Below are 24,687 nucleotides of genomic sequence, written 5' to 3'. Positions count from 1 at the left end.
ACTGTGCAGGCAAGTGCTTCTCTTCCTGCGTACTTTTGTAGGAAGGATGCTTTGATTGCTGCCATTGCAAAGTCTAGGTGAGAGTTAGCTGCATCGTGCTGCAATGTTTACACTGGAAGTGTTAACAGATGCTCTGGTCATGCTGCCCTAAGCATTTTGGCCTACTACGAATGCAAGCTAGCCGTGATTCCCATGCAAAGGCCTAATGCACCTGTCTGTGCACCTACAGCACCCACCTTACAAACGTTCAAGGCTTGGCTGACATGCTGCCTCAACTTGTGTTGGGCAGACCCAAGAATGCTCAGTGCCTTCACATGGCCCAAGCCACCTGTCAATGAAGTCCTGGCAGTTAGGTGGAGGGAATCTGGGGGTCTGCAGCCTAGTCCACCCACTGATGAACAGATCTCAGCTCTCCCTGCACCTGGTGTTTGTGCTCTGAGTTCAGGCTTGCTGGACCCATAGCGTGGACAGAGCATGCCGGTGTTTGTTGGTATTTACCCCTGCTGTGTATTCTGCACTTATATCTTGCAGTATGTACAATCTCCTGTGGTGGCTTTGATCTCCAACAAAGCTCTTTCAACCCATATGAGCTTGTCCTGGCAGCTGCTGGGTGAATATGGAAAGGGGATGTTTTCAGGGAGAGCAGACCAGTAGAAGAGAGATGACATCCCCATGTGTTGCCTGATCTAGTTGACAGGTGGCATCCCTGGCGACAGGGAGGCTGGATCAAAAATGATCTCTAAGGTCCCTTCCAGCCTAGGCCATTCTATGATTCTATGATTCTATGACATGGACAGTCTCACGTGTACCTCCAGCAGAACTGCTGTGTTGCACATTGATCCATGCTGTAGCCGTGCTTCCACAGGGTTAAGTAGCAACATAGGTGCCAGAATAGCGCGTACATCCTCACAGAGAGGAGGACAACCTGGAGGGTGAGAAGTGTGTCCTAGACTCGTCAAGGAGATATATGTTTGTGTGTTTTGTTTCCTCCTTGTAGCTACAACAGAGACTCAGAGGAATTGATGAAATGGCTGGATTCTGCTCAGCAGAGAATGAATTTTTGGAATGAGCAGTCTCTCAACGTGTCACAAGATCTTCCCACCATCAGGGATAACATCAACAACTTGTTTGTAAGTCATTTCTCCTGCCAGGTGCTATCCTCTCTTTGTATGACTAACCAGGAGATTCAGCCCCAGTATGAGGCCTGCCAGAGAGACTATTGCACAGTAGTAAAGAAAAGCATTGTGAAGGTTCGTCTGGTAGGTATGAGCTGCCCAGGGACTCGAGAACTGAGGTTGCTTCTTGGACCTCTGTGTGAAGTGGGGATTGGGATATTCCCTATCCCTGTGGAGCAAAAGGTGGCATTCAGCATTGTATCAAGCTAGACAGAACACAGCCTTACCTGCTGCCAGAACATGTTGAGTTTAAGTTTTCTGAACTTTACAAACTTGCTAAAATGTGTTTGTTGAGGCTGTTTATCCCATGACTGAAAACCTGGTTCGTCTTCTTCATTTAAAAAGATATATAAATATTTACCTTCTCTTAAATTTCTCCCCTGCACCTCAGGCGTTCTCTAAGGAAGTTGATGAAAAATCTTCCCTGAAGTCATCTGTGGTGAGCACTGCCAACCACCTCTTTCATGTGAAGCAAGCTGATACTGCAGCACTTAGGTCATCTTTGGCAAAGTTTGAGCAAAAATGGGGAGAACTGATTACACAGCTCCCAGCCATCCAAGAGAAGCTTCACCAGGTGAGGAGAAACTCCGCTGCCATCTCTCAGTTCAGGCTAAATAATTACTTGAAAATTGCTGCCGATGTTGATTTGGCTGGTCCATAAGGCCCTCAAAGCACCTCTCCTAATTAGCTGTCTGTCTTGCTTCCAGAATATGCCCACTATTGTGCTGCAGTATAATTATTGCAATGTTCTTCCTGGGCTGTTTTGCACATATAAATCATCTTCACAGTTTTATATGGAAGTCTGTTACAATTAGAAAGAATTTTATTTAAAATTTCTGAATTCTCTAACTTTTCTTAAATTAAGTCATATGCCCCTCTGGAGCACAGGGCTCACTTTCGAGTTCATACCCAGATAATTGCAATTATATTGCCTGAGCCTTTCTAAAAATACAAATGTCATCTATTTCTAACAAGCAGAGTGTAGAGGGTTCATTATATGCTTTACCCACAGCTTCAGATGGAAAAACTTTCATCACGGGAAGCTATTGCTGAACTAATGACCTGGCTGGACCACGTGGAACAACAGCAGGAACATGAGGAGCCAATAAATTCTCAGTGTAGTGCTGCCCAAGTCAGAAGTCTCCTTCAGAAGTACAAGGTAAGCGGGAAGCTGTAAGTCCATGTCTTCTGCACAATGTTTGGCTGTAACAAGGATGGAAACAGCTACAGGTGCTGTCATATTCTTCCCCTCACTCTCAGGAGGATTCCTGAAACAGTCTCGAAGGTGCCTTAACAACATCTTCCTTTATAAAAACCCTTTTGCTTCCATGTCGCACAAAACACTGCCTGCCCTGTAATATGGCTACTGCCTGCTGTGCTATAATGACATTTTCCTCATTCTGTCCCATCTGTCTCACTTGTTCTCTTTCTCTTACATTTAGATTATAAAATGTGTTTTGTAATGAGCAGGAAAGCTTTGCTACCTTAGGAAGATAGACTCTGTGTTTGTACTGGGTTTTAGTCTGTCTTTTCAATAAGGAATACCTCGTAATGCAGCTCCATAACCAGGATCCATTTAACTGAAGATCAGGGTTTTTGAATACTATGTTTTATTGAAAGAAATAACCTGCTAGGAAAGAGGGGCAAGGTGAACATCCCTGCAGAGAGAGGGAGGCTGCAGCAGGCTCTTGTCTCTGTTCAGATGCTAAAGCACCAATGGCAGGGGCTGATTGCCCCAGCCCAGGAAGGATTCAAGCCTTGCTTGTACCTCCATAGATGCCAGGGAGCCCAAGCTCGGGGCAGGAATCCCTGCAGAGCCATGTTTTGCTCTGCCCTTGCAGAGCTACCGAGCAGTGCTTTGGGCTCAGACAAAACAACAGTTCTCAGTCTACAGCTGCAGTTCTTAGGCATTTTGGTACTACATATAAGGCAAGTGCCAACACAGGCATTTCTTTCAAAGTGCCTTAGTGTAGCAGATATGTAACATTCTGGTCTGTATCAACTGGATTTGACAGTCGGAATGTGTAGGCGAGGTGCTATTTTTAACCCTTTGGATACTTAGAGATCAGCTTGTGTGTCTTCTGCACTTGTCAGCGACATGGGGATGTATACACTGAGAAGAAAGCTGGGATGAAGGTCATGAATTCCTACGGGGAAGCAGCTATGGCTTCAACACCTCTGCTGTGGTATTCCCTGGTGGCTTTTTTCTGGGTACTGCTAGATACAATGAGGAGCCCTTTCCTCCCCTCTTCTTCAAAGACCAAAGGCATTCCTTTATGTCTTCTCATGTACGTGTAGCTTCTCACTTGTCTCTGTGGGCAAAGACCCTGGTGCTGGAGGGTGCTTTTTTCTCACAGGTGTTCTGATACCAGATATTTTGACAAAGGAACATAAGCTCTTGCCTTCACTTGTCTATGAGACCCAGTGTGTGGGAAGGCCTCAATCTTAGCCTAATCTGAGCCCATGGCAGTGTGATGGAAAGTCTGGTACCCCTAGGTTTTATTCCTTGCTCTGGCACTAGCCTGTTCTTACCTTGAGCTGCCCACGTAATGATAGTGATTTTCTGCAAAAGTTTCAGTGAAATAGCTACACAAATATAGAATGAGAATTATTCCTACAGCCAAGTCTCTTTCAGAAAAATATTTTAGGCCATGGTTAAGAATAAGCCATTAATGTCCCATAACTATGCCTTGAAGCAGCATTGGAACTGATCATATTAAAACTTCCAAATTTATTGGTCTACATTTTTATTTGTTTTTATTTTTTTGCCCTCCAGGAATATATGATGGAAATGAACTTCAAACAGTGGATAGTAGATTTTGTTAACCAGTCACTCCTGCAGATGAGCACTTGTGATGTGGAAAGCAAGCGGTATGAAAGGACGGAATTTGCTGAGTGTCTTGGAGAGATGAACCTGCGGTGGCACAGGCTGCAGGCATCTCTGAACAGAAAGGTTTGATTGAGTTCTCATTGCTTTCTCTCTCACAACTCTGATCTTGCCTGTGCCAGTGCTCTGTTTTGCAAGCAGCCTTTCTCCCTGAGCCTGAAAACGCCGTTGAATACCCTGTGCTGTCTGCTGTCTGTCTGTCCTGCTGTTTCACAGGCAGCCTGTGGAGTGGTCTTGCAGCACATCAGCTATCAGGTGGCAGGCAAGCATTCAAACCTTAGCAAAATCTGGGAGGGTAAACTCTCCTGTAACTTGCAGGGTGGGAAAATAGACAGAACCTGCTCTTCATGACAGCCTGAGATTTACCTTACTTGACTCGATTAGGTTCGATGAGATTCCTCGTATAAACAAAATACAGTCAGTGATACGTCAACAAAGACCTATATTGTGAAAACTATGGAAAAGGAAGAATTCAGGGCAGTGTCTGCAGGGGAACCTGTTAGTGAAATCTGTTGAAGCTTTGAGGTGCTGTGACAGTTTGGCCATTTAAAACTCAATGGGAGAGAACACTGTGATGGTTTGCAGAAAGGAGAGGTGCTACACTGCTTGGTACAAACAGCCAGACACTTCTCAGCAAACACAGCACCAAAAAAAGCAAACAACCCTTCCTCATGCCATATGATGGGAATGAGAAGAAGGGATATCTTAAGCTACCACCCATTTTCCTGTTGTAGCAGTTGGATGTGCCAAAAAAAGTAATTAAGTAAGCAGTGTTTGCAGCTGTATTCAGATGGGGACCTGTGACCCTGCTGGAAAAGGCACAGCAGGGATTGCTTCCCAGCACTGCTCCAGCCTTCTTGAGTCACTAGAAATGGGTTACTCTGTGTCTGTCTTCTCCTTCCACAGAAATTAAATGTGCTTTCCCAATGGCGTGCTTTGGAGATCAGAGGCTGACAGGCAAATTCTACGTGTAGACTAACTATACCAGGACACCTTCTGTGTTTCTCTGCATAAAATCTGTTTCAGGCAGTGCCTCAGAATTAATTCATTCAAGTGAGGCTAGAAATAGTCCATGCATCCAGAATCAGATGCTGCTGTTTGTGTGCCCCAGTGCACAAAAAACCTAGAGTGACTCATGTGCTATGGAAAAGAGCAGGAGAAGGTTAGCATCCCAAAATGCAAACATGAGGCTGCTGGAATGAATCCTCACCACAATTTTCTTTCATCTCTGTTTCTCTCCTGAATTTACAGAGCTTTGGGAGAAACTGTCCTCCCTGAATCCAAAGACACAGAAGCATTTGCAAGGGGAAAATTCAATTCCTGCACAATTGGAAATTTCCATGACGAAATTTCAGGGGTTTTGGGGGAAAGAAGTTATCTTCTCTAACCATTTTCAAGAAACTGCATTCTAAGGTTTAATGAATCCTCAGGGCCAAGACTGAAGATAGGAGGCTTGAGGTCCCTTGCTGATTATTACTAACTTTCTTGGTGGGTTTTAGGGAAAATGAGGTTTTTGGATGCCGTATGAATCTGTGCATGTAGCCTAGGGACCCCCAACTTGTCAGGTCAGCAGGCTGCCAGCTCCAGAACTTACACTGGCTTGTTTTCTTCCCAGGGAAAAGGTCAGATCCTAAAGAAATTTTCCTTTCAAAATGTTTTCTCTAGATAGTATTTTCAATGTAAATAGTGCAATTTCAAATTCTGTCATAGAAGGAGGACCTCTGTTTCAGCCCACTTCTAGGTTTAAGTAAGTTAAAGTATTTCTGTAACTGTCAGATACAAGACCTGGAACACATTTTGGAGGATATTACTGAAAATGAGAACAAAGCACAGAATCTACGCAACTGGCTGGAAGCTCAGAGTGACCGACTGAGATCTTTACAAACTCCAGCAAGTCTGATCTCTGCACAGAACACATTAGATGACTGCAAGGTAAAGCATTATATGTATATTATTGTAAAAAACATATGTAGCACTTTGCTGACTCCAGACTAAAAAACTGCACTGATTTTAACAGAAAAAAAAATGTAAAGGAAGTTGCAATTTCCTAGCAGAATGCTACAATATAACTTTAATTAAAGCATGTTAGGGTCAGATGACAAAGAGCCAGATTCACTTTTAATGTGAATTGCTATTTTATGGGTTTTTTTCCTCCAACTGAAGATGCATCTGCTTTTGTTCCATGGTATTTGGAGTGTTGTGCAGCAACATTGTAGATCTTATTCTGAGATGTCTCCAAAAGAAGTAGCTCTCAGTTCAGCACTGCCATGGCAAAACCTATCAATTCCATTAGTCTGAAGAGCTCTGCAGTGAAAGTGTTGTGGAAACTTCACAGTCCCATTTGGAAAAACAGCAACTCTCTCTTCTCTCGCCCCAGAAGGTAGTCTCTCTGCACCAGCCTCAAGAATCTGGATGTTCTTTGGGTTTGCTGTGTTTTTCTAGGCATCAGCTCTCTCAAAATTAGTACAGGTGCAGCCAGCTAATAACTGGCTCCTATTACTCTGACATTCTGCTGTTTTCATTCAGTACAGTGCTCCCTCTCTCTATTTTTTAACACAGATTATTTGTTCTTTCATTGCCATGGTTACGTGTGTCTCTTGTAGTAGGCTGCTTTTATTGCCGAGAGTGCTCTAATACACATCAAGTTACTTGTCTCTCTAAAGCGTATTGAGAGGCCAGCAAGGTACAGTGCTAAGATGCAGGTGGCTAGAATGTTTCATTAAAAATCATTTGCTCAGTAGAAATGAGGTCCAAATTTGATAATGTTTTGGAGACAGTAAGTGGGAGAAGAAAAAAGTTTGTGCCTTGAAGTGCAGTATTACAGAAAAATGTTACAGCCATTGTGAGTATGGATATTTACTCATGTTTTGAAGTACTACGGAGTTTTTCCCATTGTGTCAAGACTTGCTCATAATCTTGCTGGTTGTGTTAGGGGGGAAGTTATTCTCCCAGACATCTCCATTGATTTCAGTGGAGTTTCTTCCACAGGAGAAAGCCTCTGACCAAGAAGACAAACTGAAAATAACTTTCTAGAAGTTGTTAGGATATCAGGGACCATCATATTGCAAAATCAGTTCCTATTCAGTCTAAATTATAAATTAGTCTGCTGGAGCAGAAGGAGACCCAAATGCTAACCTGCCAAGCTAAAGCTCAGCTGTGTTAGCCAAAGAACATTTTGCATCTGGAGAGGTACAGAGAGGCCTGTGTGGCGGCTGAGGAATTAGCTCCTGAAGATTTCCTTCCCAAACATGATGCTCATGCTGATAGTAAATGGACTGATTCTCGCTCTTCCTGCAGGAGACTGTTATGATTTTGAATTTCTGTAAAGCAGTTGTTCTGTGTCAGAGTTGAAATAGTGGTGGTGTAGCATGGCTGAAGAATTACATAGAATTGGTTTTAAAGATGAAATGTTTATTTAAGCTCCTCATACGGAAGGTTTGTGGTTTTTTTCTAGGGTCTCATTAAAAATCTTATGTATCTTTTTTTTTTTTTTTTCTGTTTTCATTTAGGAGTTAGAAAATCAACTCACTACTAAATCTGAAACTCTTGATGAGCTCAAGCAGAGTGTGGCTTTCAATGGCAGTGCAAAACAAACCCCAGAAGCCCTATCTCTCAGGATACCTAAGCTGTGTGAAATGATGGACAGCATTGGAAGCCAGGTAAAAGCTTTGTTTGCATTCAGATTTCCTCAACTACATATTCTTACCACCAGTGTTACTAATCTTCTTCATGGGACAGCAGGAGCTGGTACAAAAAAGATGCAGAATATTCCTTAATCTTAACCTTCCTAAGAACTTAATTTTGTCTTTACCATAATGTAAATTAATGTATTTCTAAGGTTGAGAGAAAAAAAAGAGTCTGATGTTGAAGTAGTTTGAATAAAGGGGGAGGAGGGACAGACATCCATCTAGTTTAAGAAAATAAAGAAATAGTACTGCTATTTTTCTGAGAAGTTGAAAACGAAAATCTTAAACCCTCTTTCTCAATCCATTTCTCTTTCATACCCTGGTCTTTCTCCCCTGTGGTACACTGGTGAAAGCTGCCTACTCCTGCCCCATTCTCACTGCAGCTTTTCCGTCTACCAATTAGTCTTTCATCCGCACACATGGATGGCTTTTGTTGTCTTTAAATCCTATGTATTTCCAGCTGCTTCAAGAAGAGTCTGGCAGATTGGTTTCCCATGCAGATTGACTCCCCAGGAGTTTGCATTTATATTATCTTTATACTTAGAACTGATCTTTTTAAATCTAGATGTAATTAATAATGAGTACAGTTACAGATTTAAATTTGTGATAGCAAATAACCATGTACTATGGAATATTACACATAATGCAGTGATAGTGTTGATAGTTAAGTTTCCTTTACACTTTCTATTACAAACACCTTGCTTTTGCTCCTCAGAACTTTGTGAAACGTGAACCGTTTTACATGAACTCCTCTGCATGAGGTGTCAGTCCAGGAGGGGTCTGCTGCTTCTCGGTTTAGATTTCAACAGAAATGATGTAGCTGTTTCTTACCAAGAAAGCAGAGAAAATTTTGTGTATGTACCTGATCAAAGTTTTTCCTTCTGCTGTAGAGCTGGGGATTGAAATTGGCAGGATTTTGACAGCCTAGTGCTTCTTTCTTCTTCTTACAGTAGCTATGGGTCATGCTAATTTTAGTATTTTTGTGATTAAAGTATCAAACTTAAAAACTGCAGAATGTTCTCACAGCCTAGTTATCTGCATGTACAATGAAACACTGACTGAGGCTTTCTTCCCACTGGTGACTGTTCTCAGCAGAGCTAGACTGTGATTTCAAATACAGGTCTGAGGAGATGTGATACCATGATTATACTGTCCGTAGGTTGGTCTAAAGACTGTGAGTCTGTGGCCCAGAGACATCTCGCGAGCATGATGTCTTTCCATCTTCCTTGTGTGGGCAGTAATGAGCTAAAGGCTACAAAAAGCAATTAGAGGTTCCTCCCACCTATACCATGATTCAAATGAGAATAGGATGATTAATCCATCTACTCCTTCATGCCTGGAACTACGATACAATGATCCACAGTCTCTTTAGCGTGCACTACGGTGTAGAAAGGTCTTCATCTTCCACTGTGTGGATGCGTAGTCATAACTGAAATCTGGCGTCTGGCTTTGCCAGATCCCATGGAGACATACTTGTTCGCTAGTTGGGTTTTCATGTTCTTCTCAAAGTGTCTGGTACTGGCATGACTGAAAATAGATATCGAACTAGATGACTGTTTTGTTTAAACTAGGACATGCCTTATGTACTTCCCTGATACAGTAGGACAGAAATTACAAATCACACTGAAGGACGACTCTTGATTTTGTGTTTGCAATGTCTAAGATTATGTGGCAAATGGAAACCATGCTTGCCCCAGTAGAGCTTAAATGACTGTAATAATGAAAGAGACATAGAAAACAAAGAGGATATCCATTATTTAATTTTATATGAGAATCCTGAAGTTCCTACACTGCTATTCAGGTGAGCCTGCATTATTGGAGCACAATGGCATAAGAGGGATGACAGGTCTCTAGAGTATTGTAGTAGCTTCTTCTTCCATAAAAACCAATCTCTATTCAAATTTTCATTGATCTCTGAATCAAACTGTCTGCTTCTGAAGAAGATAAAGGCTCTCAACTTCTTCCCACTTCAAGGTGATTTGGCAGGAAGGAATAAGCAGTTCATTATGTTAGTATGTTTTACTTTTGGGGGGGAGGTCTGAAGCTGTGGCTGACGGAATAGTGCTACCCTGAACTCTGGTTAAATTTTTATTTTCAGCAAATTCTTATACTTCACTCTGACTACTGTTTACTGCTTAATTTGAAGTTTGCACAGTTCCTCACCAAGTAGGAAAATAGTCCAACTTGTAAAATTCTTGTCAAGGAGTGAGCATTTAAAGGTGATTTATATGTCAGGACTACCCAAGAAATAGTAACCAAAGTGGTTCATTTGCAGGTTTCACAGTTAAAAACCTCAATGCAAGCAATACTGGAGCAGTGGAGAGTATATGATGAAGTTTATGCAGAAGTCAGCCTGATGATAACAAGATATTTGTACTACGTAGACCAGTGCAAACCTTCTGTGGTATCACTGGAAGCTTTGAAAAATCAAGTCAAAACTCTCCAGGTAAATGTACTGAAGTTGTCTTATTTTTGTACTTCCTTCTGCACCTTTAAAGAAACAAACAAAATCCATTGGGAAAAAAAAAAAGAAAAAATTAGCTGAGCAACTTGATTTTTATTACAGCGCCATTGAAGTCAGTGGATTTTATTTTTTTTTTACTTCCAAAGGCATTGAGGATTATTTTGTTATTTTAGATTATATTCAGCACATAAGTTCAACTTTGATGCAATTTAGGTACCAAGGTTCCAGAGAGAAGTACAAGTCAGCTGCTGCCATGTCTGCTTTATTGTGGGCTAGCAGAGCCTCCATTATGGATTGCAAAGATCTCTTCATGTCTTCTGCACCTGCTGGAAGACATCCCCATAGGAGCACCAGGTCCTCATGCTCCCTTGCACTACAGGGTCCAGATGGACTTGTACACGCCACCACCAACCCTCATGCTAATGTCTATTCAGTCCACTCTAGTCCACCTGAACAGCAGAAAGTCTGGCTCAAAATACAGCCGGAAAAGGAAAACCTAATGCCATCGCTGTATGTCTTTGCCTAAAGGTTCTCAGCTCATTGACTGAAAGCAAATTTGCCCCTTTTCTTATGCTTCCCAAGGAAATGCCCTGCCATAAGGCTGTAGTGTAATGTGGAAGGAGATGCCTGTGCATTGATGCTGGGACTCTGTGCAGAAATGACGGGGACCTGGGAGAAAAATGGTGAAGGGACCCTGTTTCTACATCTATGACCACTGACGCATTTTGCATTAAAGCATTATTCACATTAAAGCATCTTTCCATGTGTAAACAGCACTGGACTCAAGGTCCAGGACCCAGGATTCTCATTCCTAAAAGCTATGCCTTGGGTTGGGCAGGTGCAGCTGCTCTGATGCAGAGCATGGGGATCCCTGAGCCTGGTATTTCCAATCTCTGCAGTGCAAGATCAACTGTTCAGTCGCCCTCCAGAGACCTGGAGATTCCTGCACAGCCTCTGAATGATGCTGGGCATAAAGGATGGGCATAAATCAGAGAATCATAGAATGCATTGGGTCCCTGCAGGGAGCAGGGACATCTTTAACTAGATCAGGTTGCTCAGAGACATCCTGCTGCTTTGCTTGGCTGTTAGGGAGTCTCAGTGGGGCATCTAGAGTAGGCAGTCAGGTTGGCCATGGGTCTGAATGTTTTACAGATATGGCTAAAATCTGGTGTTGAAAGGCTGTGTAAACGCTCCTTGTTTCAGTGTAAATAAGGGCTGTTTTGGTTTATTTTCAAGTTATATCACAAGTGGTGCAGGACAGACTGAGGCTATCCTGTGAGTCCCAGGTATGTGTGTCTCATCAGTAAAGCCTGCATAAATACTTTCCACCCTCACCTAGGGGTGCATAGTAAATGGAAGGAACCAGACACCTTCTTACTCCCTCCTTCCATCAGCCTCTTTATTTTTGATCTGAATCAGTTCACAGATACGATCCATGGCAGGGTTCTGCAATTGCCTTTATCAGGAGGGGTATCTGGGAATGGGAGTTGTCCAGCCAACTTGAATGCCAGTAGAAATTTCCCTGAAACAATGGCTTAAAATTTTGTAAAAAGTTTTCTAGTGAAATAATTTCATCAGTTCAAGGTTGTGGATTTGTTAAATGAGCTGTTTCTTTAAGAGCAAATAAATGACCTCAGTTTAAAATAGGCGTTCTGAATGATTTCTTAACTTGGACCATTTCACCTCTTCTAGCTTCCTAATTTTTAGGCTCAAGTGATACATTTTTCACAAACATTTTAATTTGTACTACAAACATGTGGCATTATTGCTACCCTATCCCTACAGTATATCATTCTATATAGGGGAAGCTATACTTTGGCCGTTCGTCTCCACAACTAATTGCAATAATCTATTTTGCAGTCTCTTCAAGATGAATCAGAGAACAGTGAAGAAGGCTGGGCCAAGCTCCAGGCTGCTGCCAGTAATCTGAAGAAGAACTGCTCCCCCTCCTTTGCTGAGATTGTTGAACAGAAGTGCACGGAGGCACACGCTAGGTAAACTTGTGAAAAAGGCCCTCAGTTACTAGTATTTTCTGTTACCAAAAGAAAAAAAAAAGTAGCTGAGGCAGGACTTGAACATCCGTTAGATTTTTAAATCTATATTAATATGACTCCTCTGTCTAAGGATGAGGAGTAGCTGATACTGCCTTTCTCGTGATGGATCACAGAGCTCAAAATGGTGCTGCCTCAGCAGGCTCTCGGTAACATGAATGCAAAGAAACTCCCACAGGAATCCTGCACCAAACATATTCTGAAGGAGAATCTACTAGGAAAATGCTCTTTTCCTTTGATATGTTGGCAGGTGGAACTCAGTAAATGAAGACATCACAGATCAACTGCAGGCAGCACAAGCAACCCTGCAGCTTTGGGAGCCCTTCGACACTTTATGCACCGAGGCAGCAGCCAAGTTACAGCAGCACAAAGAGCAATGTGCTCAGTTCTTGGACACTCACGTGCCTGAAGATAACACAATAGAAACCCTGAAGCAGAGGATACAGGATATAAAGGTACATGAATATGTTCTTACTGCTTGGTACAAACCAGGATTTATTTGGGAAAAATAAAAGAAAACCTTCCTCCCTTGTCGTCCTCCAAATCCAGCCAGTGGAAAAGATAAATTCTGTGGGGTTTTTCCATTAACCACCACCTTTGTATTTCCTTTAAATACTTTGACCAGATCCTGAGACCCAAGCAAACTAGAGTTAGCATAGGATGAGAAGAGAGCGGAAGGGAGCAATCAGATTCCATATGTGCCGTCTTTTGCTCTGTACAAAGAATCAGACCTGTGTTGAGAGGAATCATTAAACCAAAGATTATTTACTTTATAGGGCACTACTTGGGAGGAGAGATTATATCTACTAGAACAATATCTGTGGCAAAAAGACACAGGACCATCTTAGAATCATAGAATCATAGAACAGTTTCAGCTGGAAGAGACCTCCAAGATCTTCGAGTCCAACCTTTTCCTAGCCCTAACAACACCACTAATCCATGTCCTTCAACACAACATCGGCCCTACTCTTAAACACCTCCAGGGGTGGTGACTCAGCCACCTCCCTGGGCAGCCTGTTCCAAGGCCTGACAACCCTTTCTTGAGGTCTTCTACATTTTTTATATTAGTTTTATTTGAGTTTGGTACTTTTTTTGACCTGGTCTGATAAGTTCACAGATTTCTGAGCTCATTAGATTATTCTAAATGCTTCTTTCTTTAGGCAAATGAGATCTCACGCTGAGACCACAGGGTACACTTGAGTCTTTCAGGCAGCAAAGCTGTCATTAGGTTCTGACATTTTTGGTTTCTTCAGATTGCAATAAAGAACTGTAATAATCTTTATTTCAGGACAGAGCAATGATTCATCCTGCTTTATGAACCGCTAGCCATGTACTGGAAGAAGTCCAAAGTACTCAATTTTGCATGTGGCCAATTAAAAAACTTTACATTATGGGAAAGAGAACTCATATATTTCTTCCTGTGTCAGAAAAAAATGACAGCAGCGGAGCTTAGACCAAAACATTTTCACTTCCTTTTTGTCTATTAATGGCTGTGACACAGATTCATCAATATGTCAGCAAAAAGGCATCACATTTTCTGGCAATTTGGGGGAAGAGTTTTGCAAATTCTAAGCAAGGAATGACCACTAGAGTGCCATTTAGCACTGCAGATCCTGTCCTGCTATGTGTGCGTGTAGGACAAAGGGATTTTGCTGTGTTTTTTTGAAAGTTGTTAGTTAGAAGAATGGAGATCAGTGCTATGGCATATGAGTTACATGTACTTGAAAATGCATGTGCATTACAAAACTGTATTTTAATCTCTCTAACAATTTCCTCTAGTATATATTAGGGAAGATTATGGTTTTATGGAACTGTCATAACAATAAATAAATATAAAATCCTAGAGAGAGAGTAAGAAATCAAAACAGGTTGTTTATTAAATGGCTGAAGTGGCAATTTACAATATGATCCATTCCAAACACAGGGGTGAGGAACGAAGAGCCATTTTGCTTTTTAGGGAATTTAGAAGTCTGATCTTTGCTATCAATCAGTTGTGAATTCCAGGGGAATTCATGGGTAAAACTAAATTACAGTTGTCTAGATCAAAAAAAAAACCACAAAAAACAAACAAGTACACTGAACAAGTATAAAATTAATCCCTTCATTCTTGTACTGCCTTTAGAGTTTAATTTCATAGCATCATTTCTGTAGTAGAGAGGAATAAATGAAACTAAACCCATAGTCTTGAGTCACTAAGAGATCCAAAGTGCTAGTATGTTTGGAACATAATAACATTTCTCATATGCAGCATGGGTGAGCATCTCTATCTGCTAGTGTAAATCCATTCTGTAGAGTGAGATATTTTGATTTCTTGCCCTAATCTCCTCTGTGGCAGTACTATTGCACTGCCTGAAGTCACTGGTGCTCCACTGAACTTTGAACTGTGTATTTCCCAGCACTGGAGTCAATGGATGCAACTCCTATTATCCTCCGAGTAAAAGACTGAAGCTTTCACCACAGATGAATTTGGCTCCTGGAGCTCAACAAAAAGAGCTTAGTTACAGCAACAAAAAATGAAAGTGGCACATGAATGATGATTTGATTCATTTGTTGACTTTTTTGTCTTTCCCCTTCTCTTGTAAGAATTTACAGCATGGCCTTCAAAACATAGCAGGATGCCATACGCAGATTTCTTTGCTGGCTGATCGGATAAAACAGCAGGCTGGGACAGCTGCACAAGCCATTCTGTTGGAGAAGCTGCAGCCACTCCAGAGAGCATCCTATTTGGAAAAGATGTTGCAGAGGAAGTTAGATGAATTTGAGGTATTTTTTCCTTTTAATATTAGATTAGCTGTCACTGTGAGGTAACTTCTTCATTAGAGCCCTGTAGTTCTTGAACTGAAATGAAATTTCAATAAAATGAAACTTGCCAGTATGATCAACTATGTAAAGAAATAATGCATGAAGGAAGGGTTTCAACCTTCTTACCTGCTTGTGTTACTCTAAGGTAAGGAGACCTATTACAGTTAACCAGTATGGGACCCTCAGATGATTAAAGGTTAGGAAATGTATTTTTATTCTATGAACTTCTAAGTAAGTTGTAAACTTTCTCAATTCTGCCTTAGAAAAAACCTAAGGGCTTCAGTCTGCTTTGGTAACGGTGCACAAAGTGTACCTAAACCCAAAGAGAAAGCTGCAGTCATTTGATGTAATTTTGAAGGTCAGATTTAAATCCCAATTTTGAAGACTAGATTTACATCCCTGTTCAAGCAGGGTAGGGAGGGACCTGGATTCAGGTTTCCCCACTCCTCACAGGAGTGCTGTGGGATTGACACAGCACAGATATTCCTGAGTAAACTTCCAAGCAAATGTACTGCTGTACATTTACAGAGGTAAAACCAGTTTGTTCCTGTAAAAAATCTGGTTTCAATTAGTTGTTCTGTTCTAAAGTAAACTCAAATTCATCAAGAAATTTTCAGCCAGCTCTGGTTAGGACTCCATCTCCCAGAAAGCCATCTGTCTTTGTGAAGATAACAGTTTTTTTCATATTCCCTGTGAACTTCTTGCTCCTTGAAACATTTCATTGCTGGGTAGTTGTTTTCTCTGTTATAACCTGCAGTGTCACCACAGCACTGTCTCTCTCCCCACACCAGTTTTATGCCACTCATTCCTTATTAAAACGTTGCTGTTTCAGTGTTCTTAGAGATGTGGAGCTTAATTCTTACAAGCAAGAAAATGCTTTCCTTGACTCAAAGAAAAAAAACTAGTGAATAAAAAGTTGAATTGCAGCCCTAGTTATTTCTGTCCACAGACCTCACGTAAGCTGCACAGCCTTGGCTGTAGGCTCCTGGGAGCAGGCCCTGTGGGTAGCTCAAATGAAGCTCATTTTCACAAGTTTCTTCCCTCTGATAAGCAAAGGTGGCTTTCCAGTTTCACAATAAATCAAACAGCCTGAAGCTAAGAAAAGGTATCGAAGATGCCCTTATTCCTTCCAGATAGATATGTATCTCTCAGGATTTAGGGATTCAGTTTTTTGCTGTCTGCTTTGGCTTAAATTTTCCCCCTGTACGGTTCAAAAATGGAGAAAAAATCACTAAGCATGTTACAAATATACTGGAATTTCAATTTAACATCTGTTTATTTTCCTGATAATAATGCTTGTTGCTCCTTTTTGTATACTGAATATGTGTATTAAATCATAATTAACTGTGCAATATTCACCCTAGTTCAATCTTTTACAACTGGAGGATTTCAAGAACTGCCTTGAAACGCTGGAGGGTCATGTCAAGAATTGCACAGATGCCTTCGATAGTCTCTGTCTAGAAGGAGAAGCAGATAACTCAGAATTGCTCGTGGTATGTTTGGATTCCCAAGTACAAAAGGATTTAAGTGTCCACAGGATACCAGGTCTTGCCTACTTCAAGGAACTCTTTGTGTCCTAAGTACCATAGTTTAGCACTTCCTTCAGGGGAACTATAATCTCATCCAAAACACAAAAAGCAACGATTTAAGTTAATAAAAACTCTAGATATGCATTGCAGGCAAAACGCTTGCATGAGCTGAGCAAAAATATATAGATTTTAGGTTACTGAATCTTTTTCCCCAGCTTTACTCTGGAGCTACCCTGTTGCCCTCAATGTAGGGTACAAAGTAAATCTGCACGTAGCAGCTCCCGAGTATCTATTCAGTCCTGTTGGAAGAGTGGGCCCTGTGTAAGGGAATTGTGATTTTTTTTTTTAAAGTACCCTATATTTTTTTAACTTAACTAAGAAATCTTGGGATTTTTAGGGTTAGCATTCTGGATGCATAACATTCAGATGCTTCCTACAGAAGAGGCTTCTGTAGTTCTTTGAAATGAAGGAAAGGCAGTATATTTTGCAATTAATTAGTTTTTTTTACTTCCAGAATCACACGCTGGAGCTTGCTGCACTTTCTCCACGCATAGAGAGTTTGAATGAAACGAGCATTAAGCTGCCACTCAGTGACTTCACCCTGAAGAAAATACAGAGCCTGACTCGGCAGTGGAGTCAGAAAACAGCAGCTGCTCTGGAATGTTGCAGGTCCGAAATACAAATCACTACTAACCATTTCCTTTTCTTTAATTTGGTTTTGAGGAAAATCAAAACCAAACTAAAGCTTTGGAAGCCTTGCAATCTGTTCTCAGTTTCTACTGGGGCTTTCCAAGTTGAATTCCTGCCCTTTCAATTTATAGTGGGTATTTGTATTCCACGTCACTTGAAGCAAAAATCTGGATGTTCATGGCTGCAGGTGGTAGCAAAGTGCAAGTAAAACCCTAGTATGTTAGTATTACTAACCACCATGTTAGACCATATGCAAACAGACCCAGAAAAACAACTACCATGACAAGAGTTGCTGATTATTTCTTTTGTTTTTCAGTATGCTTGAGGGAACTCAAAATGATGAAAAGAAATTCTTTCAGAAATGTGAAAACTGGATGAAATTCCTAGAAAAAATGAAAGAAGCCCTAAAAACAAATATTCCAGGACGGTTTGAAGAACTGCAAGAGCAACAGAGAGTATATGAGGTGAATTTAACTCTAAAAACGGAAGCATCATCTTGAATGGTGAAGATGGGGCAAGTCGCTAGAAAATGCCTTTTGAAATTAGATGTGGGCAGAGTTTTACAGACCATTTCATTCTTGAAATGTGAACTTGCACTTATTCAGAGGAAAACTTCGAAATGTGAAAATCTTTTTCCAAAATGTATGGAACCCCGCAGGGAGCAGACCTTTAGGAGAGCATCCTCAAGTGTTGTGTCATGGAAGTCCTAGATTGCTCCAGTCTGAGGTTACTTGCCTGTCTGCGTGTCTCAGAGCACCAAAGCCTGTGGAAACTGGCCAGGCAGTTTGCTGGTGATCTGGCAGGAACCTTACCGGCTTTTAAAAAAAAATGTTTTCATAGCATATTTCCATTTTTCCAAGTTGTTAGATTTTCGTAGAAATCTGTTTTGCTGGCATTTTTACAAACACCTGCTATTTGTTGCAGAGAGATAGTGCTTCACACGTGTCTGGCAGCGTCTATTCCGAGGAGCACTGCGTGCTAGTAGCAGCATGTGGATGAAATTCTAAGCAAAGTGTCTATCTATAGACTTTGTTCTTATGGTGGGAGATGGAAGAACAACCAAAATACAGAAAAAAAAACACCATGTGGTGAATGCTAAATATCATGAACTGTTAGGGTGAGCTTTGTGCTGCCACTGTGGGCCACAGCTTCACGCTACCCAAAGTACTGTGGCTGATTCTGTGGGGTATTAAGTGTCTACACGTCAGTGATATTTGTTAGAGTCCATAGAAAGGTATTGCCTCTCTTACTTAGACCCCTGCAAATCCATTCATTCATCACAATGAAATTATTTATAGAATAAACTTTTGCTCGTTGTGACAAAGAGTAAGTTCACCCTTATGTGTAGCTTTTTTATACCTTTTCTATGGGTTTCTGTCTAGATTACATTTCTCATGAATGAGGGCAGCAAATTTTAGGCTTCATGTTACCTGGTGGGTTCTGCTATTACATACATGCACATTCCTCCTGGTATCCAAAAAGTGGGGAATCTTTTAGAATGGTTTTGACACTAGCACTTCAAAATAATAAAGCTTTCAGCATTTGGAATTAAATAAATGCTAGAGGAGTGGAACTAGCTTTCATTGCAAAGGTTGCTCAGTGAATAATTAAAACTTGTTCTCATGGTATTTTCAGATGCTGCAAACTGAGATTTCCATAAATCAGCAGATATTTAATTGTATCATAGCAAAAGTTCTACTCTCCTTGGAATCTGGAGAAGCAGAGAAAAGGTAATCTATTTGGTTTTCTCCCTAAGATCTTAGCAATTCAGTGAATATGCTTCCTTCCTTGGAGCTGACGTTGAATCTTTGCTCTCGTGAGGACATAACCCAAATTTTTGACTGGGTTCACTCTTGAAATAACCTCCTGGCACATTTTGCGAAAGTGTGAGGAGGTGCAGTGAGGAAGAAACACAGATGTCCTGGCCAGACTGCATTTGGATAGTAACTGAGGGTTCCGCGTAACAAAAATCATTACTCCTGAGCACGTGGTTTCACTGTCTTTTGCTACCCAGCAGTTGTCAAAACTGTAACTGTGTTTGAGAAGCTACCTCCTTACAGAGGGTAATGAGGCTGCTGCGTATGAAGCATCCTTTCTCTTTTCCTAGACCTTTCTGAAGTGCAGAGGTGTGAGACTCCCCGTGTTGGCCCTGGCACACACGACAGGGCATTGAGTCATCGGCCAGGCGACTCAAACCATGTGGTGGCTAAACCTGTTTTTTATCCGTATGATCTTATGGTTTTAATCGATGTAGGTTGAGAAGCTGAAAGTAATGTTTGTGAGCAGTGGTTCAGCTCTCTCAGGTGTTTCTGTGATCATGTTACCTCTCTCTGCCAGAGCTTCCTGCTTCCAGGGAGCTGGCAGGACAGTGCATGTGTGCTCCCCTCAGCCACTTCAGTTTGAAGTCCATGGCTTGGCTTAAAGCCACCAGGGAAGGTGGTGCTAAACTAAGCAAAGCTGCTGGATTTTTGTGTGGAAGGTAGCCCCCACACACAGGTGTTTGTATAAGAGCTAATCTGGGGGCCATGGCCTCCTGCAGGGGGGCAGAATTGATAGATGGTTGTCTTCATCACTCCAGCTAGATCTGATGGGTCATCTAACCATGTTGTAGGAGAGCCCAAAAACTGCTTTAGTGGGTTCAATAACAACATAGAACATTTTCACTTTGCAGTTAGATCCCACTGCTGTGGGATACAATGATGGCTGAACTCCTGCCTGCAGCCTGATAAAAGCACAGATCAATTTTGCAGCATAGTCAGAGACCTTGTCTCACTTGCTTTGACTTTCTTGTTCTTCAGAGAAGTGTTTAGTGCATATTGTTTCTGTGATTGCTGTACTATATATGTTGCTATACCATAATAGCAAGAATGTGTTGCATTATCCATTCTTGTACCTTGTAAAAGGTTTTCTGATTGCTCAAAAGATAGAACACAGAGAGCACAGCTGAGCTTAGGGCTGCATAGAGCTTTGTGCATAGTTGGGCATTGTAATTAGAATACGATGCTGCAAATGGAAATCCATCACAATTACTGCAAAATGCAGCTTTGAGGTCAATCTATATTAACACTCAACGCTTACCATTTTCAGAACGGAGTTTATTTCCAAGCTCACATTGGTGAAAGAGCAGTGGCAGAACGTTATCCGGATGGGTCAGCAGAGGAAGAAAGATATCGATGAACTTGTGAGCCAGTGGCAGCTCTTCAGGAGTTCCCTGCTGAGTCTCAGCAGGTTTCTTGCTGATACGAACAGCTTCGTCGTAGCTGTGAAGAGCCAGGACTGCTATAGCCTTTACCAGCTTAGAAATCTAATTAATGATTTCAAGGTACATTTATTTCTCATAAATCTAAAATCTGTGGGGTTTTTTCTCAGACTGAAACAACTTCTGTCCAGCAAGGTAAAAAGCTTTAAGATCACATGCTTTGGGGGGAAGGACAATAACTGACACTTTTTCTTAAAGCTGAGCACAGATGAGAGAAAAATGACATTGTGAAAGGCTTACTATACTAGGAAACAACGGCCAACATTGTCATTTGGTAGCCTTGTATGCTTTAAAGTATTGCTGAGATGAACATGGAAATACAAGATGCCAGGCTGATGAGGCAGAAACCCTGGTTAGGAGGTAGCCTCCAGGTCTGCGTGCGTCTTCTTGACTTGGCTGCTGAATGCAGGCTTTGCAGTTTGCCTGAAGGAAGGAGGCACGTATGTGGCAGGACAGGCCGTACGGGTCCTGGGCGTGCAGGAGGTGCCAGGAGCAGGGGATAAAGCACCTGCAGGGGGATCTGTCCTTGAAGCTGCTGCTCTAGGATGCAGAGATCTGGCCAGCGAGTTCTGCATTTTATGTGCAGTGCAAAAAAAAAAAAAATTTCCTTTGTTAATTTTGGGTATCTCGGTTTTCCATTTAATTATGCACCTCTTTGCTTTATAAGAAGGTAAAAACAAGCAGTGAATTTTATGGATGCTTAAGGCAGTGTAAAGCCTTTCAAAAATACGTCATTGAATGCCATTTACATGGTCCAAGATTTATTGTGTTCCCACACACCTAATGTTGATGGATTAACACATTACCAGTATTCCATTTGGTGCTTGCCCTATTTAGTTCATCTTTATTTTTACCTGCTGTGTAAAAATTACTTTCAGTAGATTTTACAAGTTAATGCTTGTGCTTTTCCTTAGTGAGAAAAGCCAGAAAGTCTTCTTCCTCCTACTTCAAATTGCCCTTCCCTCCTGCTGTTATTTTACAGAAAGAAACAATGATCGTATCTGTAGACTATTTTGTTTTGTACACAAATTACTATTATTATGGCTTACTTCACTTAAGTATGTCATTATTAACACAGCTGTTATCTGAAAAATTTGTCATTGCTGTTGATGCTAGAGATGCTAACAGAAGTTAAACTGGTTTTTTATTCAGATTAACTCAGGCAACTGAACTTCCACCTATTTTTAACTGCTGCACTTTCACTCTGTAGATTCAGTCTGTGAAAGGCTATTGTAGAGTTTTGTAGTTCAGAAGATCAGAAAGAATCTGATTTCTCTGAAATGAAAAAAGCATATGTGAGAAGGTCTATTCATTACTCCTGCATGAACGTGAATAAACTAGTGCCTTGTAATTCCCTTTGTGAGTCTTCACTTCTTCCCACGTGAAATGCTAGGACTGCACTTCTAAAACTTACTAAGAGCAGCTTAGAAACTTAATTTTTTTTTTTCTTTTAAAAGAGCAAGGCAGTGATTTTTCAGAGGTGGCAAACCATGTACTCGTTAATCATCGATGTTGGGGAGAAGTTGCGCACAGTCTCCGATCCCGAGACCAGTGCTGCTCTCCAGGAGGAGCTCAGCCAGTTACAGGAGAGTTGGGGGGACACCCAGCTCCAGCTGGAGAAGAAGAAGATGCAGCTCAGCAGCACCCTACAGGTAGATGATGCCCTCCCCAGTGAGATTTGGCACCTCCACCATCCCCTGGGCTGAGCTCTGTAGCAACAAGGCAAATGTTGGGAGAAAAAAAAAAAATGCTGAGAGGCTTTGAAGGAAGCGCCCGTCACGTGCCATCAGGGCTTGTGGGAAGCTAAAACTGTGGTCCCCTGATTCTCCAAAGGAAAGTGGGGTTGACATCCATTCCTTGCTACAAAGGATGTTCCCGCTCTGACTGTTCTCATGCTCCCCATGGCCTGGAGCTCTCTCCTGCTTCAGGTGGTGAAGCCTCAGCTAAAATTTAGGTTAGCGGGAGTTAAGCACAACTTGTTGCTCCTCCTCCTGTTGTTGCACCTCTAAACAGAAGGGCAGGTCATATTTATTTCCTTAGAGCAATAAATTTGCTTTCATTGTTAGAGAGCACATAGGTATGTCTTAAAGTTGAATATGGTCATCAATACATCCCAAAAACTATGCTAAAATCCTCTCATGTTGGACAAAACAAAATTAGCAGAAAGACTCTCTAAGACAAATCTTAAATACAAGAGAGGGTGTGAGTTCTCCTATCAATTTGTTACCAAATTTCAATACTGTGTATCAAAAAGAAAATCCAAATAATCAGAGCAAATGATTATTAATTACAGTGGGTTGCTGAGGCTATTTTGTAATGTATCCATATGGTACTGTATGTCATGGTAAAGGTTTTTATAACTTCCCTGAGCAGAGCTGGGACTGCTGTGAAAACCAAACCAAGGAATTAGAAAACAGGCTGCGGGAGCTGAAGAAGAAAGTAAAAGATCCACTTCCAGTTGAAAATGAAGAACTCTACAAAGCCAAGGAACACATTAAGGTATTGAACAGCCATATTGTATTTAAATAGATGTAGTCTTTGCACAACACCTGATCCCTGTAGCATCAGTTTTCCCTCTTACCTGCTCTTCAGTGACACTGAATTTCTCTCCTTATGCCATCCTGATTGCTGCCAATCTGCAAAGTCCATCTGACCAAGAAGATGACAAGAAGAGCAGTAGTGTTTGCATTTCTTTTTTTCTCCTGCTTCTGCTCCTGTTCCACAGTCTGAATTTATAAAATAAGCAGTTCTTCAAACAAAAGGGAAAAAACTCCCTGGTCTCAGCTCAACTGGCTGCTATCCTAATGGCTGAATCTCCCTTTTTGTTTTCTAATCCATTTTGGACAGGGAGCTCCTGAGGCAAGAGACCTTATAAGTCTACAAAGCACCATGCACACCTGTGGGATCTGAGAATAATTAAAGAGAAGGAAAATTAAGAGTAAGGGAGTGGCAAAAGCCCTTGCAGCTCATAGCACACCATGAAAATTAAATGGCAAGGAAAACATTTCGAAGGGATAGGAGACATTTTGTCTGGACTGGTCAGTCTTTCATCATCCTTTCATGAAGTGAATTGTTGACCTATGTAGTGGGAACAAATAAGCTTATTAACCAGCCAAGGCTTTGAACTCATTATCAGCTGTCTGAAATCTTCTTTGTGAGTGCTGGCTGCCTTTCCCACAGCAGCAGTCTTGCTGTAGCCCTGAATTGTTTGTGAGATGGCAGCACACAGCTCCTGCCTCCTATTCCAATATGAGAAATTCAGCCGCAGAGGCGTGAGGGTCAGACAGTGCCAATGCAGTTGCTGCTGTTGAGTGTCACAGTATAATAAATTAAAGGACCAAAATGACATGGGGGAGAAGGGACCTCCTTTCCTCTCCTCATATTTCACTCTTCTATGGAATAAAAAGCTGTTTTTCTCTCAGCCTGGACCTTGTATGAGGCCAGCAACATGCCATGAAATTTCATCATTAGCTCCATTAATGCAGAGATTCAACCCTTCTTAAGATAAGTTTTAGTGTCAAGTTTGTTTGGGTTTTCTCCTCCAGTGTTGAAGCAGATGGGATTTTTTTTTTCTGATTTAGATAAGTGACTGGATCAAAAGACCTGTGAAAATGCTCACAGGGCTTGAACCCAGTACACTTCTGATACAAATGCGATTTTTTTCCCTTTAAAATGAGACAAACTGGATCGTCTGTATGAGCTAGTTTTGTTAGAGGAGCCAGTGACACTTCGCAGCAACCACCTTGCAAAATGGGACGTGGTACCTCGCGTGTAACGTATTGTTGTACCCAGCTGCGTGCAGTGGTGTCCCCGCTTTTAGGTGACAAATTTAACACTGATAAAGAAAATGCATAACCTTGTGGTAAAGGGGAAAAAAGCAGGAGAGAGAGCATGTTTCTGTGAATGAACAGTTTCAAATTTTAGCTCCACGTTTCTGACAAATCTGATGAAGTGCCTGCGAAATCATTCATTAGAGAAGGCAGCCACCTGGTTTTTAAATTTTTTTTTTTAGCATTTAAATAAATAACTTGAAATTGGAACAAATGCCAGTGGGAAGCAACCTGGCCATAATAGTAATAGTGAACACAAAGAAAAACCCGAGTAAGCGGGCGCATTCTCTCCCGGCAGCGAAGGCCCAAACTCC

The 24,687-nt window shown here is 41.5% G+C and overlaps 1 protein-coding gene across 1 annotated transcript in view; it reads left to right on the top strand.

Annotated features, from left to right (window-relative positions):
* The window catches only part of LOC104277959 (nesprin-2-like), a gene marked incomplete at both ends in the record, with an annotated part of 49,272 nt that extends 26,230 nt beyond the window's left edge, over positions 1 to 23,042 (top strand). The window contains 17 exons of the mRNA XM_009874778.1: positions 998 to 1,130; positions 1,567 to 1,749; positions 2,188 to 2,334; positions 3,952 to 4,128; positions 5,839 to 5,994; positions 7,572 to 7,721; positions 10,024 to 10,194; positions 12,073 to 12,206; positions 12,514 to 12,718; positions 14,847 to 15,026; positions 16,430 to 16,558; positions 17,109 to 17,263; positions 17,601 to 17,748; positions 18,920 to 19,014; positions 20,372 to 20,606; positions 22,001 to 22,195; positions 22,917 to 23,042. Of these exons, the coding sequence (XP_009873080.1) occupies positions 998 to 1,130; positions 1,567 to 1,749; positions 2,188 to 2,334; positions 3,952 to 4,128; positions 5,839 to 5,994; positions 7,572 to 7,721; positions 10,024 to 10,194; positions 12,073 to 12,206; positions 12,514 to 12,718; positions 14,847 to 15,026; positions 16,430 to 16,558; positions 17,109 to 17,263; positions 17,601 to 17,748; positions 18,920 to 19,014; positions 20,372 to 20,606; positions 22,001 to 22,195; positions 22,917 to 23,042 (2,719 nt within the window). The remainder of the gene's footprint in view (positions 1 to 997; positions 1,131 to 1,566; positions 1,750 to 2,187; positions 2,335 to 3,951; positions 4,129 to 5,838; positions 5,995 to 7,571; positions 7,722 to 10,023; positions 10,195 to 12,072; positions 12,207 to 12,513; positions 12,719 to 14,846; positions 15,027 to 16,429; positions 16,559 to 17,108; positions 17,264 to 17,600; positions 17,749 to 18,919; positions 19,015 to 20,371; positions 20,607 to 22,000; positions 22,196 to 22,916) is intronic.
* Between the last annotated feature and the right edge of the window lie 1,645 nt (positions 23,043 to 24,687).

This window comes from Apaloderma vittatum, unplaced genomic scaffold (genome assembly GCF_000703405.1).
Source record: "Apaloderma vittatum isolate BGI_N311 unplaced genomic scaffold, ASM70340v1 scaffold15438, whole genome shotgun sequence".
NCBI lineage: Eukaryota > Metazoa > Chordata > Aves > Trogoniformes > Trogonidae > Apaloderma > Apaloderma vittatum.
This window is presented reverse-complemented; position numbering and strand designations above follow the sequence as displayed.